This window comes from Epinephelus fuscoguttatus, linkage group LG20, assembly GCF_011397635.1.
Source record: "Epinephelus fuscoguttatus linkage group LG20, E.fuscoguttatus.final_Chr_v1".
Taxonomy (NCBI): Eukaryota; Metazoa; Chordata; class Actinopteri; order Perciformes; family Serranidae; genus Epinephelus; species Epinephelus fuscoguttatus.
In genome coordinates, this window is record NC_064771.1 from 32,034,768 (window position 1) to 32,052,760 (window position 17,993).

Below are 17,993 nucleotides of genomic sequence, written 5' to 3' on the forward strand. Positions count from 1 at the left end.
CAGTCTAAACGTGTGATATATTACCACTTATCTTTGCCTTACAAAGATAATATCAAGTATTACATATGTGTCTTAATCAACCTGTCCTGCTATCTTTTAGGTGAACATATGAATTATACAGTGTGAATATATATAATAATTCCAGTATACATGTATGTACACCCACATAATATAATATAAATTACCAATTATCTTTGCCTTACAAAAAATACTAATATTAATATTACATCTGTCTTAATCATCTTGTCCTGTTAATTTTTAAGTGAACATATGAATTAGGCCATACAAAGTGTGAAATGTAATTCTTCCAGTATACATGTAGGTATACCCACATAATTTAATATATATTCAGATTCAGATTCAGAATACTTTATTAATCCCTGGGGGGAAATTGTTTTTGTTCCAATGCTCCGTGAAAAGTAGAAATAGAAATACAGCATGAATGGAAACAAGAGATAAAGATGAAGATATAAATAAAATACTAAAATAGACAATGAAATAAATAAAATAAAATATTAAAGTAGACATTAAAATAAAATAAAATAAAATATTAAAGTAGTATTAAAGTATTAACAATGATCTTTGCCTTACAAAAAAATAAAAAATAAAATACCATTGATTGGGCCTGTTACTTTACTTACATATGAATTCTCTCGTCTTTGATTTTGACTTGATCGCTTTGTTGTTATTTTACTTTGAAAGCCGTGACCGGAACTACGTGCTTACACTTCCTCCCGCTTGACGTCGACGGGAGACGCTGTAAAAACGCTCGCGCCTCATCCTCAGACACCTTGTAGACGAGAAGACAACCGCGCGCACGACTCACGTGCGGAGGTAAAATGCAGCTGAATAACCGGACGATGCTCACGAGTCTGGAGCTGGCTGTTATCTAACATTAGTTTACACAGAAGAAGAAGAAGAAGAAGAAGAAGAAGGAGAAGAAGAGGAGCCATGAAGAAACACCTGAGTCCAACCAAACAGCAGCAGCAGCAGCCACCGGCGGATGTCCCGGTGGCTCCCGGCGGCGAGGTGACCGTCCAACAACTCAACGAGCTGCTGTCTAACGGCAGCGGCTTCTACAGCTTACCGACACAGCACTTCAACGAGGTCTTCCCCCGGATATACATCGGTAACGCGTGAGTCATTCATCATGTCTCTATCATGCTCTGACACTGACAGGTAAGACAGGTTGTTGTCTTTTGTCAACACGCTCGCGCCCCATCCACCGAGCAGACGCGACAGTGACAACAGTGTCGCATGTCCGGGGAGCACGCGCGCAGGGCGGGCTTGTTATTTTGGTGTCTCCACTCTCATCATGGAGGAAGCGACAGCCTGTTGTTGTCAACACATCGTGCTGTTGTGCTGTGTCAGACAGGTGGACATTACCTCACTGTGTCACACACCAGTGATGATAATTATAGTAATTATACTATATATATTTCCCATTTTAATTCACCCTATACCGGCCCGGTGAACACATGAAGGACGGGCACAGAGCCCTTGTTTCTACTCAGTGAACCCCTCCATCATTAATATCACCGCCGTGTAATCACGTCTCCATCGAGCCGCTCCCCATCCTGCTCTCAGCTGCAACATCAACCATCTCACACATGCATGCGATTTATTTTCATTCATAAACTGATAAGAAAACAAAAAAAAACCCAACAGGCGGTCTCGTGGGTTCCAGCAGAACAAAGAGGGAGGAGAAGGAGCACGTGAATTTGGAGTCGTGAGTGGGAACATGCACGTATCAGTGAGGTGAGCCTGGTCACGCAGCGTCATACGCCTAAAGTCACAGGAACAAACCCATTCATGTTAGAGATGCACGATGTAGGATTTGATATGCTGATATGTAACAACTCATTTAATGGATAACTGATACCGATATTGATACATCCACTTTTCCCCACCTTATTTTAGTGATCATCAAGTCTCTTCTGTAGTGGATTTCATCATATTATGCATCCATACTGTTATCGTGATGGTCCCCCAGCAGATGGAGACATGAAATACCAACACATTCTCACTCTGACCTCGTCACATATCGACATTTGGTCATGAACTTTACACGTGCATATACACTTACAAGGTACCCTGAGTGTGTTGATTGTTGATGTTCTGGGATGCCGTGTCAAGTTGTGCTTGTTACATGCTTGTCTGTTTTCAAAATAAATGCACTAAGTTGGTACAACACCGCAAACACAGCAACAAAAACATGGTTCGATTTAGGCAGCAAAAACATGTGTTTGGGTATAGGCAACAAAAACACGCTTAGGTTTAGGCAACAAAAACACGTTTGGGTATAGGCAACAAAAACACGCTTAAGTTTAGGCAACAAAAACATGTGGTTGGGTTTAAGCAACAAAACCACGTGGTTAAGCTTAGGCAACAAAAACACGTGGTTAGGTTTAGGCAACAACACGTGCTTAGGTTTAGGCAACAAAAACATGGTTCGATTTAGGCAACAAAAACACGTGTTTGGGTACAGGCAACAAGAACACGCTTAGGTTTAGGCAACAAAAACACGTGTTTGGGTACAGGCAACAAAAACAAATGCTTAGGTTTAGGCAACAAAACATGTGGTTAAGTTTAGGCAACAAAAACACGTGGTTAGGTCTAGGCAACAAAAACACTCTTAGGTTTAGGCAACAAAACATGTGGTTAAGTTTAGGCAACAAAAACACATGGTTAGGTTTAGGCAACAAAATCAAATGCTCAGGTTTAGGCAACAAAACATGTGGTTAAGTTTAGGCAACAAAAACACATGGTTAGGTTTAGGCAACAAAAACACTCTTAGGTTTAGGCAACAAAACATGTGGTTAAGTTTAGGCAACAAAAACATGGTTAGGTCTAGGCAACAAAAACACTCTTAGGTTTAGGCAACAAAACATGTGGTTAAGTTTAGGCAACAAAAACACATGGTTAGGTTTAGGCAACAAAATCAAATGCTCAGGTTTAGGCAACAAAACATGTGGTTAAGTTTAGGCAACAAAAACACATGGTTAGGTTTAGGCAACAAAAACACGTGCTTAGGTTTAGGCAACAAAAGCACGTGGTTAAGTTTAGGCAACAAAAACACGTGGTTAGGTCTAGGCAACAAAAACACTCTTAGGTTTAGGCAACAAAACATGTGGTTAAGTTTAGGCAACAAAAACACATGGTTAGGTCTAGGCAACAAAAACACTCTTAGGTTTAGGCAACAAAACATGTGGTTAAGTTTAGGCAACAAAAACACATGGTTAGGTTTAGGCAACAAAATCAAATGCTCAGGTTTAGGCAACAAAACGTGGTTAAGTTTAGGCAACAAAAACACATGGTTAGGTTTAGGCAACAAAAACACGTGCTTAGGTTTAGGCAACAAAAACACGTGGTTAGGTTAAGGCAACATAAACACTCTTAGGTTTAGGCAACAAAAACACGTGGTTAGGTTTAGGCAACAAAAACCCATGGTTAGGTCTAGGCAACAAAAACACGTGGTTAGGGTCTATGCAACAAAAACACGTGGTTAGGTTAAGGCAACAAAAACAAATGCTTAGGTTTCGGCAACAAAAACACATGGTTAGGTTAAGGCAACAAAAACACTCTTAGGTTTAGGCAACAAAACGTGGTTAAGTTTAGGCAACAAAAACACATGGTTAGGTTTAGGCAACAAAAAACAAATACTTAGGTTTAGGCAACAAAAACGTGGTTAGGTTAAGGCAACATAAACACTCTTAGGTTTAGGCAACAAAACGTGGTTAAATTTAGGCAACAAAAACACATGGTTAGATCTAGGCAACAAAAACACGTGGTTAGGTTAAGGCAACAAAAACACGTGGTTAGGGTCTATGCAACAAAAACACGGCTCAATTTAGGCAACAAAAACCCACTTAGGTTTAGGCAACCCCCAACTTGGACTTTCGCCACCCTAACTATGTTCTCGTCCTACTGCGTTTACCCCTGCCGGGTGCCGTTAAAGTTTAACGGCACCCGGCTGCATATCATGCCAACGTTAAAGGACAGCTTTTTTTTTTGTTGGTTTCTGACTCTGCAAGTCACTGCCCAAGCGCCGGATTTTGACGACTTTGGAGTGAGACAGTGCTCGAAATACAATTTTTGCTTTTTAATAACATAGATGACATGTGTAGAGATTATAAACCTGACACAGACCTGAGTATCATGACTGCCTGTAAATTGCACAATAAATACCATTTTATTATTTTAGGGAGAAGATAATTAGTTAATTAATCAGTTAGGCCTTATAAAAACTTATTTGCAGATATTTTGATATGTGATCAATTGTTTGAGTTAATTTTCAAGCAAAAATGTCAAATATTACATTGTTCGGCTTCTTAATTAGTGAGTATGTTTGTGTGTCTGTTGTCATGTGGTGAAGCTGAATATTTCAGGACTTGGGACTGTTGGTCCAAAAAAACAAGTGATTTGAGGGTGTCACCTTTTGCTCTGTGAAGCTCTTTCAAAAATTTTGGGACATTTTATTGACCAAAGAAATTACCAAGAAAATAATCTACAGATTAATTGATGCTCGATACTGATGACGTGCTGATATTATTGTGCATCGCTACAGTTTGCCTTATTATAGGAAGAAGAAAAGCAACAGATAATTACATTTCACAACCAAGAACCATCCATTTTTTTTGGCATTTTGGCAGAAAATTGTTGATGATGATTGTTGTTGATGTTGATTATAATTTCCTGGAACCAAAAGTGATATCCCCAAATTTCTTTGTGTGTAATCTCACTGTGGGACAAACAAATATCTGCTGTGTACTTTAATTTCATCTCTATCACCTGTGTCGGTGAAAGGGTGCTGATGTATCATGTATATCAAACATGGCAGAGGGCGGCTCATAAATCCTCAGTTACTGGTGGACTGGGTGCTATTGGCTTTGTAATGAACATGCCGACTGTTCGGGAATTTACAGCTTAGTGTTCCAGTAAAACCAGTTCCTGGTACTTCCTGCTCAGATTGTGAATGAGATGTGTTGTGTACAAACACACAAACATTCCTCAGTTCTTACAGACCTGGAGTTATCAGAAGGTGTGTTGTTCTGCTCAGTGTGTATTCACAGTTTCGCTAAAGAATAACACAGTAGTGAGCATTGGTCAGAGGTGTTTGGTTTCAGATCTGTGTGTGTGTGTGTCATCGGCTTTTTATGCTCTATTCTCTCAGCCCAGGGCCACCTTAACGCCTCATTTACTCTTACATATGTGACTGGTGGCCGTAGATCCGTCAATATGCATATGATGCCTCTAGTGTCCAACACCAGGAAGTGCATTTCTTAACGGATGGATAGAAACCTGATAGAAACTACTAGCCATGTTTTTTTTTTGTTTTTTTTTTTCAGTTTTTCGGGTACAATTTTTAAGGTGGTATGAAAAATTCATAGTGTGATGCTTGTAATATTTCAGTTTGTTGACATATAGTTATAGTTATATATCAGCATGTGGAAAAAGACGCGATCAAAATATAGCAGACGAGCCAATAAGATCGAAAACAGAATTTAATTTTGTGATCTCACATCTTCTGCAGTGAAGTCTAATGCTGTGTTCCCACCAAACACGATTTAATTGCTCGTAACGCACCGCCCGTAACGCGCGAGTTTAGACGCCTGACCATTTTGTTAATTTGCGCTATCGCGTCATTCGTGCGAGTAGCGGGGAAGCCGGCTGTGCTAACTGGAGCTAAGCTAGTGCTAACGTTCATAGTACAACCATTCTGCAAACTAATTAAAGACACATATTTACAGAACTTACCAAGTAGACCGGTCTCCTCGGTGTCTTTCACCCAAGCCTGCTCCTTTTTGTTGCGGTCTCTGTAGAGTAGACACTTAGTATCATATAGCTCCAGGTAGCCACTGACGACCATGGCTGAGATAACCACTATCGCTCCTTTGTACCTGCTCTGGAAGTCCCAGATGCGTCGGAGGGCCAAACGTCGTCGTTTTTGGGTTTACCCTATCCTGCAGAAGCGCATCCAGCTCGGCGAGTTTCACCACCTCCACCAGGAACTCCGTCTGGATGACAGCCGCTTTCAGCGGTACTTCAGGCTGACTGGGGCCCAGTTTGAGGACCTGTTGGCGAGGGTGGCGCCAGGATCTCCTGGCAGGACACCAACTACAGGTGCTCCATTTCCGTTGCGGAGCGCCTGTCCATCTGTCTCCGGTGAGTAGCAGTTTATTGCTGTGTCAACAACTGGACGTTGTTGACACGCCAGTGACGTCGGGAGAATCTCAACGCTGATTGGCTTTCGTGGCACAGCGTCACGCAAATTCGCCTCAAAAGTTCAATATTTTCAACTCGAGCGATGAGGCGTTGGATGCGATTTTCGCGTCTATCGCGGCCGCTAGACGCCTCTATCGTGTTCATCGCGTCGCGCTAGACACGTCCATCGCGCCGCCCGGTGCGATTTTGCGTTTAATCGCGTCTTTGCATTGACTTTGTATGTAATCTTGACGCGCGAATTCGCGTTTGGTGGGAACACAGCATAAAACATAACAATCAGAAATCATTTTCAGGCTTCAAGTGTCACATTTATCGTAACACCCAGTGATGAAAAAAGTACAGTTCCAGGAAATATAACATTTAAATACATTTTGCAGTGCTGTAACGTAATATCAGCTTTCACACAGCAGCTCTTCATGTCACTGTTACGGATTCATGGTGGAGGACAGATTCAGGGATGCCCCTTAGAGACATAGTGTCTCTGTGCAGTCCATCATTTGGCTCCAGCCACTGCCAACAGAGCGGTGGAGGAATACAAGCACATTACTGTACCTCTGTGCTACAACAAAATCAATCTGAATATGCCAACCTGCCCCGGCCAAGTCTCCAAACAAAGTGCTGGCAGTCGTTAGCTCAGCTGAAGCTGATCAGACAAAACTGTGGCACTCTGATGTGTCTCTGCTTTATCTTTTATTTTGAAGAAGAGATTTTGATTTCTGATAAAATTATGTTCTTTGTAATCATTTAAAGTAATATTTGTCTTTACTCAGTGGCCATGTTCAGTACGGTGGGGTAATTAGTAAAATATTTTACCAGTAAAGTTCATCAAACGAGTGGAGAGGGCAGCATAATGTAATGTGATATCACAGATGGCTCAGGCAAGGCGAGGTGGTATTGATTGTTGATGAAAGCCTGCACCTTGTCCACTGTTTCTATTCCTGGGACCCACTGAGCCTTTCTGCTGATGTATCCTGTGTATCAGCCGAACACTGTTACTACTTAAATTGTGCAGCTGGCCGAGATCAAAACAAACCTGGTGATTAACACAGTATGCACTGTATATACCGTATATGGTGCACACACTTCTTCCATCACAGTTCAGGAGTCAAATGAGGAAAAGAACGATGGCTTTGTCCTTGAAAATATTCATCAACGTCTCTTCGTCCCCAGAGAGAGTAGGCCCATGTACTATTTTTGGCTACGATCTATACTAGCAACAGCTAGGACAGAATTAAATGCTCGATGGTTGCTCTGAAACTAAAAATACATTATCAGAGTTTTCATGGATCCTAAAAGAGTCTTAAATGGCACTGAATTTATTAATCTAAAAAAAAAAGTTTAATTGGTATTAAAATGTCTTAAATCTTCTTCAAAAGTCTGAGAAATGTTCAGACATGGGAAGTTTAATTTTTTCTGGAGTTGCATAGTAACATCTCAAAATAATGGCAAGATTTATTTATTTTATACAGTTTACAGAATGCCACTCGCATTAAATGCCGGCATATCAGGGTAGAGGAACTAACATCATACTGTTTCCGTCCGGGATACTCAGAGCAGAAGATACACTTGGTGCTTCTCAAAGTCAAAGATGCTTTGTTGATGGTATGCGTCCTTCCAGGTCAGCTCCTACAGAGGCGAGGCAAGACTCCTTCCTAGCATTCGGTGAATACACATTGGAAAAGGCTACTGAGTACCCAGGTGTGCATCATTCTAAGAGGCCCTGCTTCTTTGTCCGGCAAATCGATCGAAAATAATTGTGGGTACTTAATACCTGCTGAGGATACACAATGTTGAAAGTTCTCTGAAGGAAAGACTTGGTCCTTGGTAGAATTAGAAGGACCCTTGAAATTAGGACAGTCCTTTGAGGGGATTCGATGACGTAGCCTCCATCTAAGGATCTGTCCTTGATTTTGAGAAGCACCAACTGCCTGTTAGCAAGCTGTCACTGTGCGCTGGACGTCATGGGGAGTGCAGATTAAAAGAAAACGAGCTATTTAACCAAGATTTTTCAGCACAGCTGAAACCAATGCAAGATGAAGCATACAAGGTTCGGTTTATGCAAAAAGTTGTTTCCAAACTCTGCACAATAAAAAGGCAAGGCAGTGGAATCCTTCATGTAGACTTGAGAAAATCCACCAACAAACGCCAGGCTTTAATTTAGCAAAAGAAATATGATGACGGCTCAACTTAAAATGCTTCAAACTTTATTGAAGGTTCACGTGGTTCCGAACTCTCTCTCTCTTTTGGGGAAAGTCCTATGTCTTGTGACCCTTCCACTGCTGTAACCTGTCTCTTAACTAGACCACTCTGGATCACTTCCTTCTTTACCTCCGTCAGCATGCGTGTTACACATGAATTCTTGGCTCAATTCCTGGCTGTGTGCATGAGAGCAGTCTGCTTTGTGGTAGGCTATTTGTCCTGCCCCTTTTACACCGTGATTGGGTAAAAAGTGACGTTGATGAGTGCAGCGTTTTACTGGAATTTAGCATTTTTCAACTCTTGAGGACCAAAAAAAACAAAACTAGATGAATAAACACTCAGCTGCCTTAGCGCAGTGTAAACACGTAGTACTCTCTCTGCAAAGACTTATAAAGAATACATAGGCCTTAGGAAATAAATACATTGCTTTTTGGTGAGTTCGAGTGGAGCTGTTGTTGGCGCTTTCATGTGTTATTGTTGTTGTTGGCGCTTTCATGTGTTATTGTTGTTGTTGTTTCATGCTGGTAGTCTTCCAGCATGAAAGCAGATTAGAACACTTGTAGATGTTCAAGTTGCCCCGCCAGATTGAGAAGAACTGCATCATCGGTACCTATGGTACTGGAGAAACACAAGTACCACTATGTTTTCAGAATTTTGGCACAGCTTTCTACTAAGGTAGCGTTTTTTGTGACATTCCTGGAAAAATAAAAACAGATCCCAGGGATGAAGCAAGAATACATTCTGAAGAAATTTAAAAACAGACATCTGGCAGGGTGAAGAAAGAAATGCGGGCCCATCCCCATCGAACCTCCAACGATAATACAGTAGTTTTAAAAATGATGATCCATGAGTAATGTCAATAACTCCCCACACTTTGATGAACTCGTCAGTAAAACGCTCCCATCTCTCTCTGAAATGCATTATGTGTGTATTTTCCAGAGCTCCTTCCACTGTTCTCAGATCAGTTGTAGTCAGCACTATGAATCCGCCGTGTGCAGCTCAGGGACACACTTAAGGTGTGGTTTGTTTGCTTTGAGGAACACTTTGGCTCTTTGTGAAGCTGGTCTTTAATAATGGATGTTGTGGGACTGCGGATCCCAGGGTGGAGGAGGCTGGGACAGGCCAGGTAAAATAGGAGAGGGAGCCATTGGCTGTGAACTCGCTTGAACCACAGTGTGTGCCTCTGCATTGTGTTGTGTACGAGTACAGTCACTTCTGCTTCCACACTCACATTACTTATGTTGCACTGTAAGTGCTTGTACTGTACATGTAAGCATGTACTCAGGCATACGTCTTAATATATCCTGACATATTCTGAATAAAAAAGAGGATAATGTGAATTAAGAGTCCTCCCGTCTGAAGGACTGTGTGCCCTGCAGCTGACACACCAGCAGATGGGCTGCTTCATCCCTTCTCCAACAGCCATAAAGCAAAAATGGTGGCAGGGAGGATTTTTTATTAGACCTTGCAGAGGGGGCTTTGCAGCCACCACCTCTAGGGAGCTGTCCAGGGTCACCTAGCCTCGCCTCGGCAGCCTCATATTGACTGTAAGGAGATCTAGCAATAAAAGCACTCAGCGCTGTCAGGGTGAGCATTTTACACAAAGATTTATCATTCTCAGGTCCAAATAAAAATAAGCAAATATAGAACTAAAGCTTTTAGCTTTTATAATATTTGACAACAACACATTTGTGCTCACTATATAAGGCATTATAGGGATAATAACAGTGTTGGTATATATTTGGTATACATTTATTCATTTTAAATTAAATTGTGATTAATTAACATCAATAATCACATCAATTTTTGCTGTGAAATTAATTTTAAAAAAATTCAATTCAAATGAATTTTGGCAGGTGTGTTGTAAAGCTGCTGGATTTTGGACACAGTTGTCCCCCTGTCCTCTACCAACGAAACTGGTCTGCAGTCCATTTTGCAAGGGAGGTAGTTATTCAGTCACAGGTAGACTGACTCAGTTTGTATCTGAACGCCTGGTCGAGTGTGGCTTGACGAGACTGACTGCTAGCGCTAACATCAGAGGATGTGTTAGCTCAGACCTCCAGGTTTGCTGCTGAATGCTTTGTGTTGAGGTGATATTTCAGGCTTGAAGTACTCCGATGGTATGAAAATGAAACATTTTTTAAAATGTAGGTGTTCCATTCGCGGGGTGAAGCAGTACTGTAATTAGGTTCATTTTTTCTTCTCAAAATAGATTAAGTGTAGAAAGTTTCTTTTCTGTTCTTTTGGTGAAGCAGCATCGTCTCGTCTGCCTCCATCACGTGACAAAGCGATTGTGGCCTTCAAAGATGCACCGGGTCAAAGGGCACCACAGAACATGATTAATCAGCGTTACATTTTTTAGTGTGTTGTTTTTTCTGTGATTAATCAATCAAAATTAATGCATTATTTTACATCCCTAATTTAAATGCATTTAAAGGAATACTTCACCCCCCAAATGACCATTTATGTATCAGTTACTCACAATGTATTACATAGAATTGTAAAGAAAGCATTGTTTTTTTTCCACATGCCTCCACGATAAACGAAGAATCCAAAAACAAAGAGAATTCTTGATGGACTGAAGTAATTGGCGACTGCATTTTTTAACATCAGCAAAACCACATCAAACAAGGTCTCCGTGGATCCTGAAAAAGATCCTTGAAAGGCATTCAGTTCATTTTTATAAAGCAGAAGTTTTACATCTGTCCCATGGACAATATATTTGGCCTAATACACTTACAAAACCAGGCCTAGAAGAAGATCAGCTCTGCACTCAGGATTTCTGACAAATAGGCTATGGTACAATGCTGGTCATGTCCGGCAACCTCAGGCGCAACCTGCCTCCACACCCTTAAAAGTTGGCACAGAGTAGGACCCAGTGCCTGACCTTGTGTTTTCCAGGTGGTTAAGGAGGGGCATGTGCACAGCCTCTTAGAAGGTTTAATTCAGACTCACCAAATTCACACAATAACACAAACAAATTAACTGAACAAGGCAGATTTAATTTCACGTTCAGTTTCCTGTCAGGAAGGGCTGTCTGTTTGGGAAGTACTGAGCAAACAACTGGATAAATGAGACTTGGATTACACTGCAGGAGTTCTGTGAGAGGTTGTAAACTGATGTTTTCACATAGTTTTGCTGTTGTTAAACATGTTAGACCCCTATGAGTTCAGTTCACCAAGAACTTTCTCCATTGTTGGACTCTTCACGGCAGGCAAATTTAGCGTAACACAGAGTGAGTAACTGATATACAAATGGTAATTTAGGTAGTGAAGTATTCATTTAACAGTAAAGGAGAAAACACACTGGAGAGAGGTAGACACATGTCACCAGCATATTTACTATTTTTGATTGAAATCATGATGTGTGTGTCTCTGTCAGCTGCAGAGCAACAATATGATGCAGCTTTCTGTCATATAAACATAAATATCTGTACAGCTAATTAGTGACACTAAATGTTCCATAAAACTTGAACACAACATGAACAAAAGAGGCGTTTTATTCAGAATCAATGGGCAGTGCCTTCGGCCAGGTTGGATCGTAACAGTGGACACAGGCATCGAGCCAGGCGGGCTGGAGCAGCCAAATCCCCGTATTGCTTTGTTACAGTTTGTTTGCTCTGTGTAGGCCCAATATGCAGTATTGTAATCCTTGTAAACAAAGAACAGTGAAACAGGAGGGGAGCAGATTTATTGTTTCCTGAAAGATAAGTAGATGAAGATGGAGGTGAAGCTGTTTAGTCACTAGGTTCTGATTGAAAATTGTTTCCAAAAAAAAAGTCTGCGTGTTTTACAGGAATTTATTTTCTTCACTCACAAAACAACCCTGTACATGAGATTTATATCTTGGTATCTGCAGGGACAGATGAGCAGACAGAATAGGACCACAGTTACAATGATTGTGATGTGAAACAGACTTGAGGCCTGTCGATCAGCGGCTGGAGGTCTCTGCCTTCGCAGACTTTACATGATGGCGGTGAACTCGTCACAGTATGTACGACTTGCGCACTGAGCCCTGTGAGGGCTCAGTGCGCAAGTCCAGAGGGTGGATATTTGGATGCAGCCATAGTCTTGCAAATATCCAAATAATATGTGTCTGTGTCACTCTGCAGTTACACCTCCGAAACACTAGTCAGCGGCAGAGATTTCTGTGAAGTGCTGTAAAGTTTAGTTGGTTCAAAACACACATTAAACACACATTAAACTCACATTAAACATGGCTTAATAGAGACAGTTTCAAACACAAGTACACAAATCAGCTTCACTATAACTCACAGCATTCACAGACAAACACTTGTCTTTATCTGGACACATATTCCCCACAAATACAACATGCTAATGTTTTTAGCACAAGCCTATGGCATTTTACATTGTATAAATTAGCCTAGCAGCTAGCAGAGATTTCCTCTGCTCACATGAAGCCAGGGACAACAGCAACATTTAACAAAGGTAACATTACAACGTTCGACTCCATTACAACTCACAAGGTTCACTGACAAAACAACTGTCTTATACTAAACACGTTTTCCAAACAAATATAACATGCTAACATTATTAGCACAAGCCTATGGCATTTTACATTGTATAAATTAGCCTAGCAGCTAGCAGAGATTTCCTCTGCTCATATGAAGCCAGGATAAACACACAAGACTTAAAATGTTATTTTTGTGGAGGCTTTATTGTCTTCACAATTTGTTTCTTATCTGTGAAATTAAAGTAAATAGGGAAGGGCTTACACAAACAAACAGGAGGTCTACGTTACCGTGAGGTGTGGTGACATTTCTGGGGAGGTGCACGTCAGGCTACAGCGTTGGTATGGTGTTGATTCAACACAGAAGTAAAAGTAAGTTGTAAAAGTATTTTCAAAGTCTTTATCAAGTCTTCTGGTCATGGTAGGCATACTATTTCTTGCAAATGTTAAGGCAGTGAAACAAACACTTTTTTAATTTTATAGTGTTTTCAATTGGAAAAGAAACAGGTGTACACAATCAGATGAATTGTCTCTGCCCAACTTCAACCTGAGCAGAACAAGTGAAAACACCTGTGTGGCCTTGAAGACATCACCTTTGGCTGTTTATTAAAAAGATTTAAATCAAATTATGAATAAAAGCAGTGATTATCAAATTAGTCCCACAGTTTGGGATAACATGTACAAAGACACATTTGAGAGCTGTTTAAAAACAACATCATGCAGAAGTGTTTCCAGCTCCCAGCAGATTAAGAGTGTCTGTGATGGTGCCAGCGCAGTGCTCATGCAGAGCGGTCGTGAAAGATGCAACCTACATTGTCAAAGTATCACTTTAAAATAAATTGTGCTGACACGCTGCTTTGCTGTATCTGTCAGGTGTTATTATTAGTGCTGTTATTTGTCTTGATGTCTTGCTCTGCTGCTGTACACTCATCATTTTGTGTTATGAGAGAACAAAGTAGTTTTATCATCAACAGTGGCACTTCATAAGTTTTTACTGGTGCACAGAGTTTGTTTCAACATCAGCAACTTGCTAAAGTGATTGAAGTAATGTAGTTTTCTACTCTGATCCTGAATACACAGGTTCGTAGCCCAGAATGCAATGCGTCTGCAGAAACTCGGGGTGACGCACGTCCTCAACGTGGCAGAGGGCACCTCCTTCATGCATGTGAACACCAGTGCGGATTTCTACGCCGGCACGGGCATCACGTACCACGGCATCCAGGCCAACGACACGGAGCAGTTCAACCTCAGTGCCTTCTTTGAGGAGGGGGCTGATTTTATCGACAGGGCCCTCGCACACAATAATGGCAAAGGTGAGGTCATTTGAATTTTTTATTTTTCTCATTTTTTTTCAAATATGCTGCAATGTTCCCACCCCTAGAAATGACTGGTAAGCTCCACTGTTGTAAGGGAGACTAATGATGGTACTGCAGTAATAATATCAGAATCAGCGTGGCCAAAATGAGCATGAAACTTAAAGATTATCGGATATTGGCAGAGAACGGTATATCATCTGGTATCGGTATGTGCAAATGCACCTGAAGCCCAAAGAGAACTGAGAGTTCATGTCTTAACTAAACCCCTCAAAGGCAGAGCAGATCAAAGGGGAACACAGTGTCGTTCTCATTTCAGTAGCTCCCGCTTCAAAGTAATTTGTCTCCACAGGTTGAGACACGAAAACAAGCTCCTCTTGTTGCTCGTTGAACAAAGGAGACAAGATTTAAGGCGTCTTTTAATGATTCACTCTCAGTTCATCGCTGTGGATCTTAAAGTGAACGCAGAGGATAATCACGACGGCCCTGAGCGTCTCGGGCTAAATCTGACACACTCCTGAGCCCTGCTCCATTTTCCATTATCAGATCATGTCGAAATGTTCCACGCAGAACTCACCTGTAGCACCAGATGCACCTCATTGTGTCCTACAGCAGCTTTGTTAAACGGGTGATACGAGACTTTTGGACTGGAATAAAACAATGCAACAGTGTCTGGCACATGCAGAAATCACACGGGAGTTAGGTCTTAAATTAGCTGTGATATACCTACGAGGTCAGGTGTTCTGTATTTTAACATTTCACATGTGCTGCATTTTGTGAAGCAGAAAATGCAGACTGAAGGAACAATCAGTCCCAGGAGGCCTCATCCCTCCCCTCACCAAAAAAAAAATCTTTCCCCAGCTCTCCCAAAGCTGCAACTAAATTTAGTTAATTTGTCACCGCACGTGAGGGATGTGTTTAATTAGTGTGCTGAACCCTGTATTTTATGGCACGGATTTATTGTCAGCCTTGACACGGAGAGGCATCTTAATTCTCAGGCAGTTTGGCGAAGGATCTCCGATGCTGTGGTAAATCAGGAGCGACTGTAGCAGCGAGGAGAGCAGAGCAGAGGGAGGATGATATGAGACAGTGTTTCACCTCCACTCTGCTGCCTGCTGTTGCTGTAGTTTGACATTGTGCTATGTGCAACATTATCTTTGACATTTTGTGACCTCCTCGCTGCGAGCTCTGAGAAAGTCATAGGTCTGGGATTTTAATGAGGAGCTGCATGGATGTGTTGTTCCTGTGTGTCTGTCATAATGAAGACACAAGGTTACTGCATGTTATAGCAAGTGATCGTGTTAATGAGCAAACTTTCTACAGAACCTCTTTAAAGTCTTAAATTGCAATTTCCAAATAGGCAGAGCCGTAATTTTAATTGTAACTTCCATAGTTTAACAGTCAGTGCGTTTGCATGACATTAGAGAAAATTGATTTATTGTGTTAGTCTGACTAAAACCAGACTTTTTAAAATACACGTAAACGTGTTAGTCGTATTAACTCTAATTTCTCAAACTCGGACTAACACACCTAGACAATGTGATTGGGAGTTGAATTCCTCCTACATGTATACAGTCAATCAGACCCACACTGGCCTAGACGCTCTGAGCATGCTCCACAGTTTCCGTCCCGTGCTTTGACCCAGAATTCAAGTAGCATTAAATGTGTAACAGAAGAAGAAGCCGGTAACAACACGGTGAATAGCGACAATTTCAAAAACAAATACATAAATCAGCTTCATTATAACTCGCAGCATTCACAGACAAACACTTGTCTTTATCATTTTCCCCACAAATACAACATGCTTATGTTATTAGCACAAGCCTATGGCTTTTTACATTGTATAAATTAGCCTAGCGGCTAGCGGGCTTTTCCTCTTATCATATAAAACCAGGGACAACAGCAACATTTAACAAAGGTAACATTACAAAATTCAGCTCCATTACAACTCACAAGGTTCACTGACAAAACAGCTGTCTTATACTAAACATGTTTTCCAAACAAATACAACATGCTAACCTTATTAGCACAAGCCTATGGCATTTTACATTGTATAAATTAGCTCAGCAGCTATCAGACTTTCCCTTCTCACATGAAGCCAGGGACAACAGCAACATTTAACAAAGGTAACGCTACAAAGTTTGGCTCCGTTACAACTCACAAGGTTCACTGACAAAACAACTGTCTTATACTAAACATGTTTTCCAAACAAATACAACATGCTAACGTTATTAGCACAAGCCTATGGAATTTACACTGTATAAATTAGCCTAGCAACGAGCGGAGATTTCCTCTGCTCATATGAAGCCAGGATAAATCACACACAAGACTTAAAATGTTATTTTTGTGGAGGCTTCATTGTCTTCATAATTTATTGTTGTATCTGTGAAATTAAAGCAAATAAAAGCTTTGTTTCCACTGAGGGAAATGGTTTCAGCTTACAGAAACAGACAGGAGGTCAACTTGTAGTTACATTTCTGGGGAAGTAAGTCGACACAGGTCCTGCGCCATAGATACAGTGTTGATGATATTGAACACCACCCAATATTTCCTTCATAGTACAGATATTGAAAGATTTAATTCGGAAGATTACATTATCCATACCAAATACTTGTTACATTCGAGTATACATTAGCTTTTACATTATTTATTAGTTTTATTTGTTAACTTAGATTTAGGTCAATACGTCATGCAAGGGGCGCCCTCTGCTGGACTGCAAGGAAAACTACCTCCCATTGTGTGTCCATCTAAAGACTTTATGTTTGAATTTTTACATCACAGTTTGAGTATTTAACTTATTTCGATGTTCAAATTAAAAATGACAGCCCTGTTAGCGAGTGAGTGATGGATTGAGAGGCTGAGTGAAGTGGTGAGCCAGAGATCCTGCGTGTCTTAACAAGAGGATACAGGAGAATCAGCATTGATCTGTGGCAGGCCGGGTGATTAGGTATTGAAGAGGTCATTTCATTGGCAGAGGACTTGGTCTGGTGGAGTACAGAGGGGGAGAAGGATAGGAGCAGATTATAGTACGGAGAGGAGAGCAGAGAGAGATGTTGGGGGTAACACTGGGAGAGGGACACAGAGAGGTGTTGGGTTTCAAATAAAGTGCAGAATCTGCAGATCTGACCTGAGCTCGGCACATCAGCTGCTCTGTGCTGCTCGCCAAGGCAGAGTCCTCATGGGGCCTTTGGCTTGTCAGTAATGAAAGTGTAAGTTGGATAGAAATACATCTTAGATACACAAACAAGACAGAATTCACACAAATAAACAGGCAGACATGAAAACACAGATGCAGAACAGAGAACACGTATCGTGTGAACACACACTGAGTTGTTACACAGGATGTGGGTGCGGTGAAGATGATTGACTTTGCCGAGTCTGCAGCAGAGGTCAGGTCACGTATTTGCATCTCCAGGCACAGAAGATGCTTCGCTAGGCATCTTTGATCACAGCATATGTTCCCAAACCACTCTTACTCTTCTTTGTGTTTCTTTGTTAATTTGTTTCTTCACTCATTTGTCTTCCTCCTCAGAGTCTCAGAGTTAAAAGCCACCATGAAGCAGATATCCTGTATGGTGATTTGTCAGGTTTACTTGACATTTCTGTGCGGTTCTTTAAAGACATCCTGTCAAATGTAACATACATCTGTTTAAAGGTTTCTTTTTGGGTGTTGTTACATCAAATCCTCTTTTGTTCTGTAAAATGTTTAAATGCTGTCAATGACTAAGGCTTGATGTTCATACATTTATCCAGTCAAATGGGATTTGGGGTGACTAGCTAACCACA

General features: G+C 41.1%; 1 protein-coding gene across 1 annotated transcript in view; it reads left to right on the top strand.

Annotated features, from left to right (window-relative positions):
* The first annotated feature begins 742 nt into the window (after window positions 1–742).
* dusp3a (dual specificity phosphatase 3a) overlaps window positions 743–17,993 on the top strand; it is a 29,939-nt gene continuing 12,688 nt past the window's right edge. The window contains exons 1-2 of the mRNA XM_049564476.1: window positions 743–1,136; window positions 13,975–14,207. Coding sequence (XP_049420433.1) covers window positions 952–1,136; window positions 13,975–14,207 — 418 coding nt within the window. The 5' untranslated portion in view covers window positions 743–951. The remainder of the gene's footprint in view (window positions 1,137–13,974; window positions 14,208–17,993) is intronic.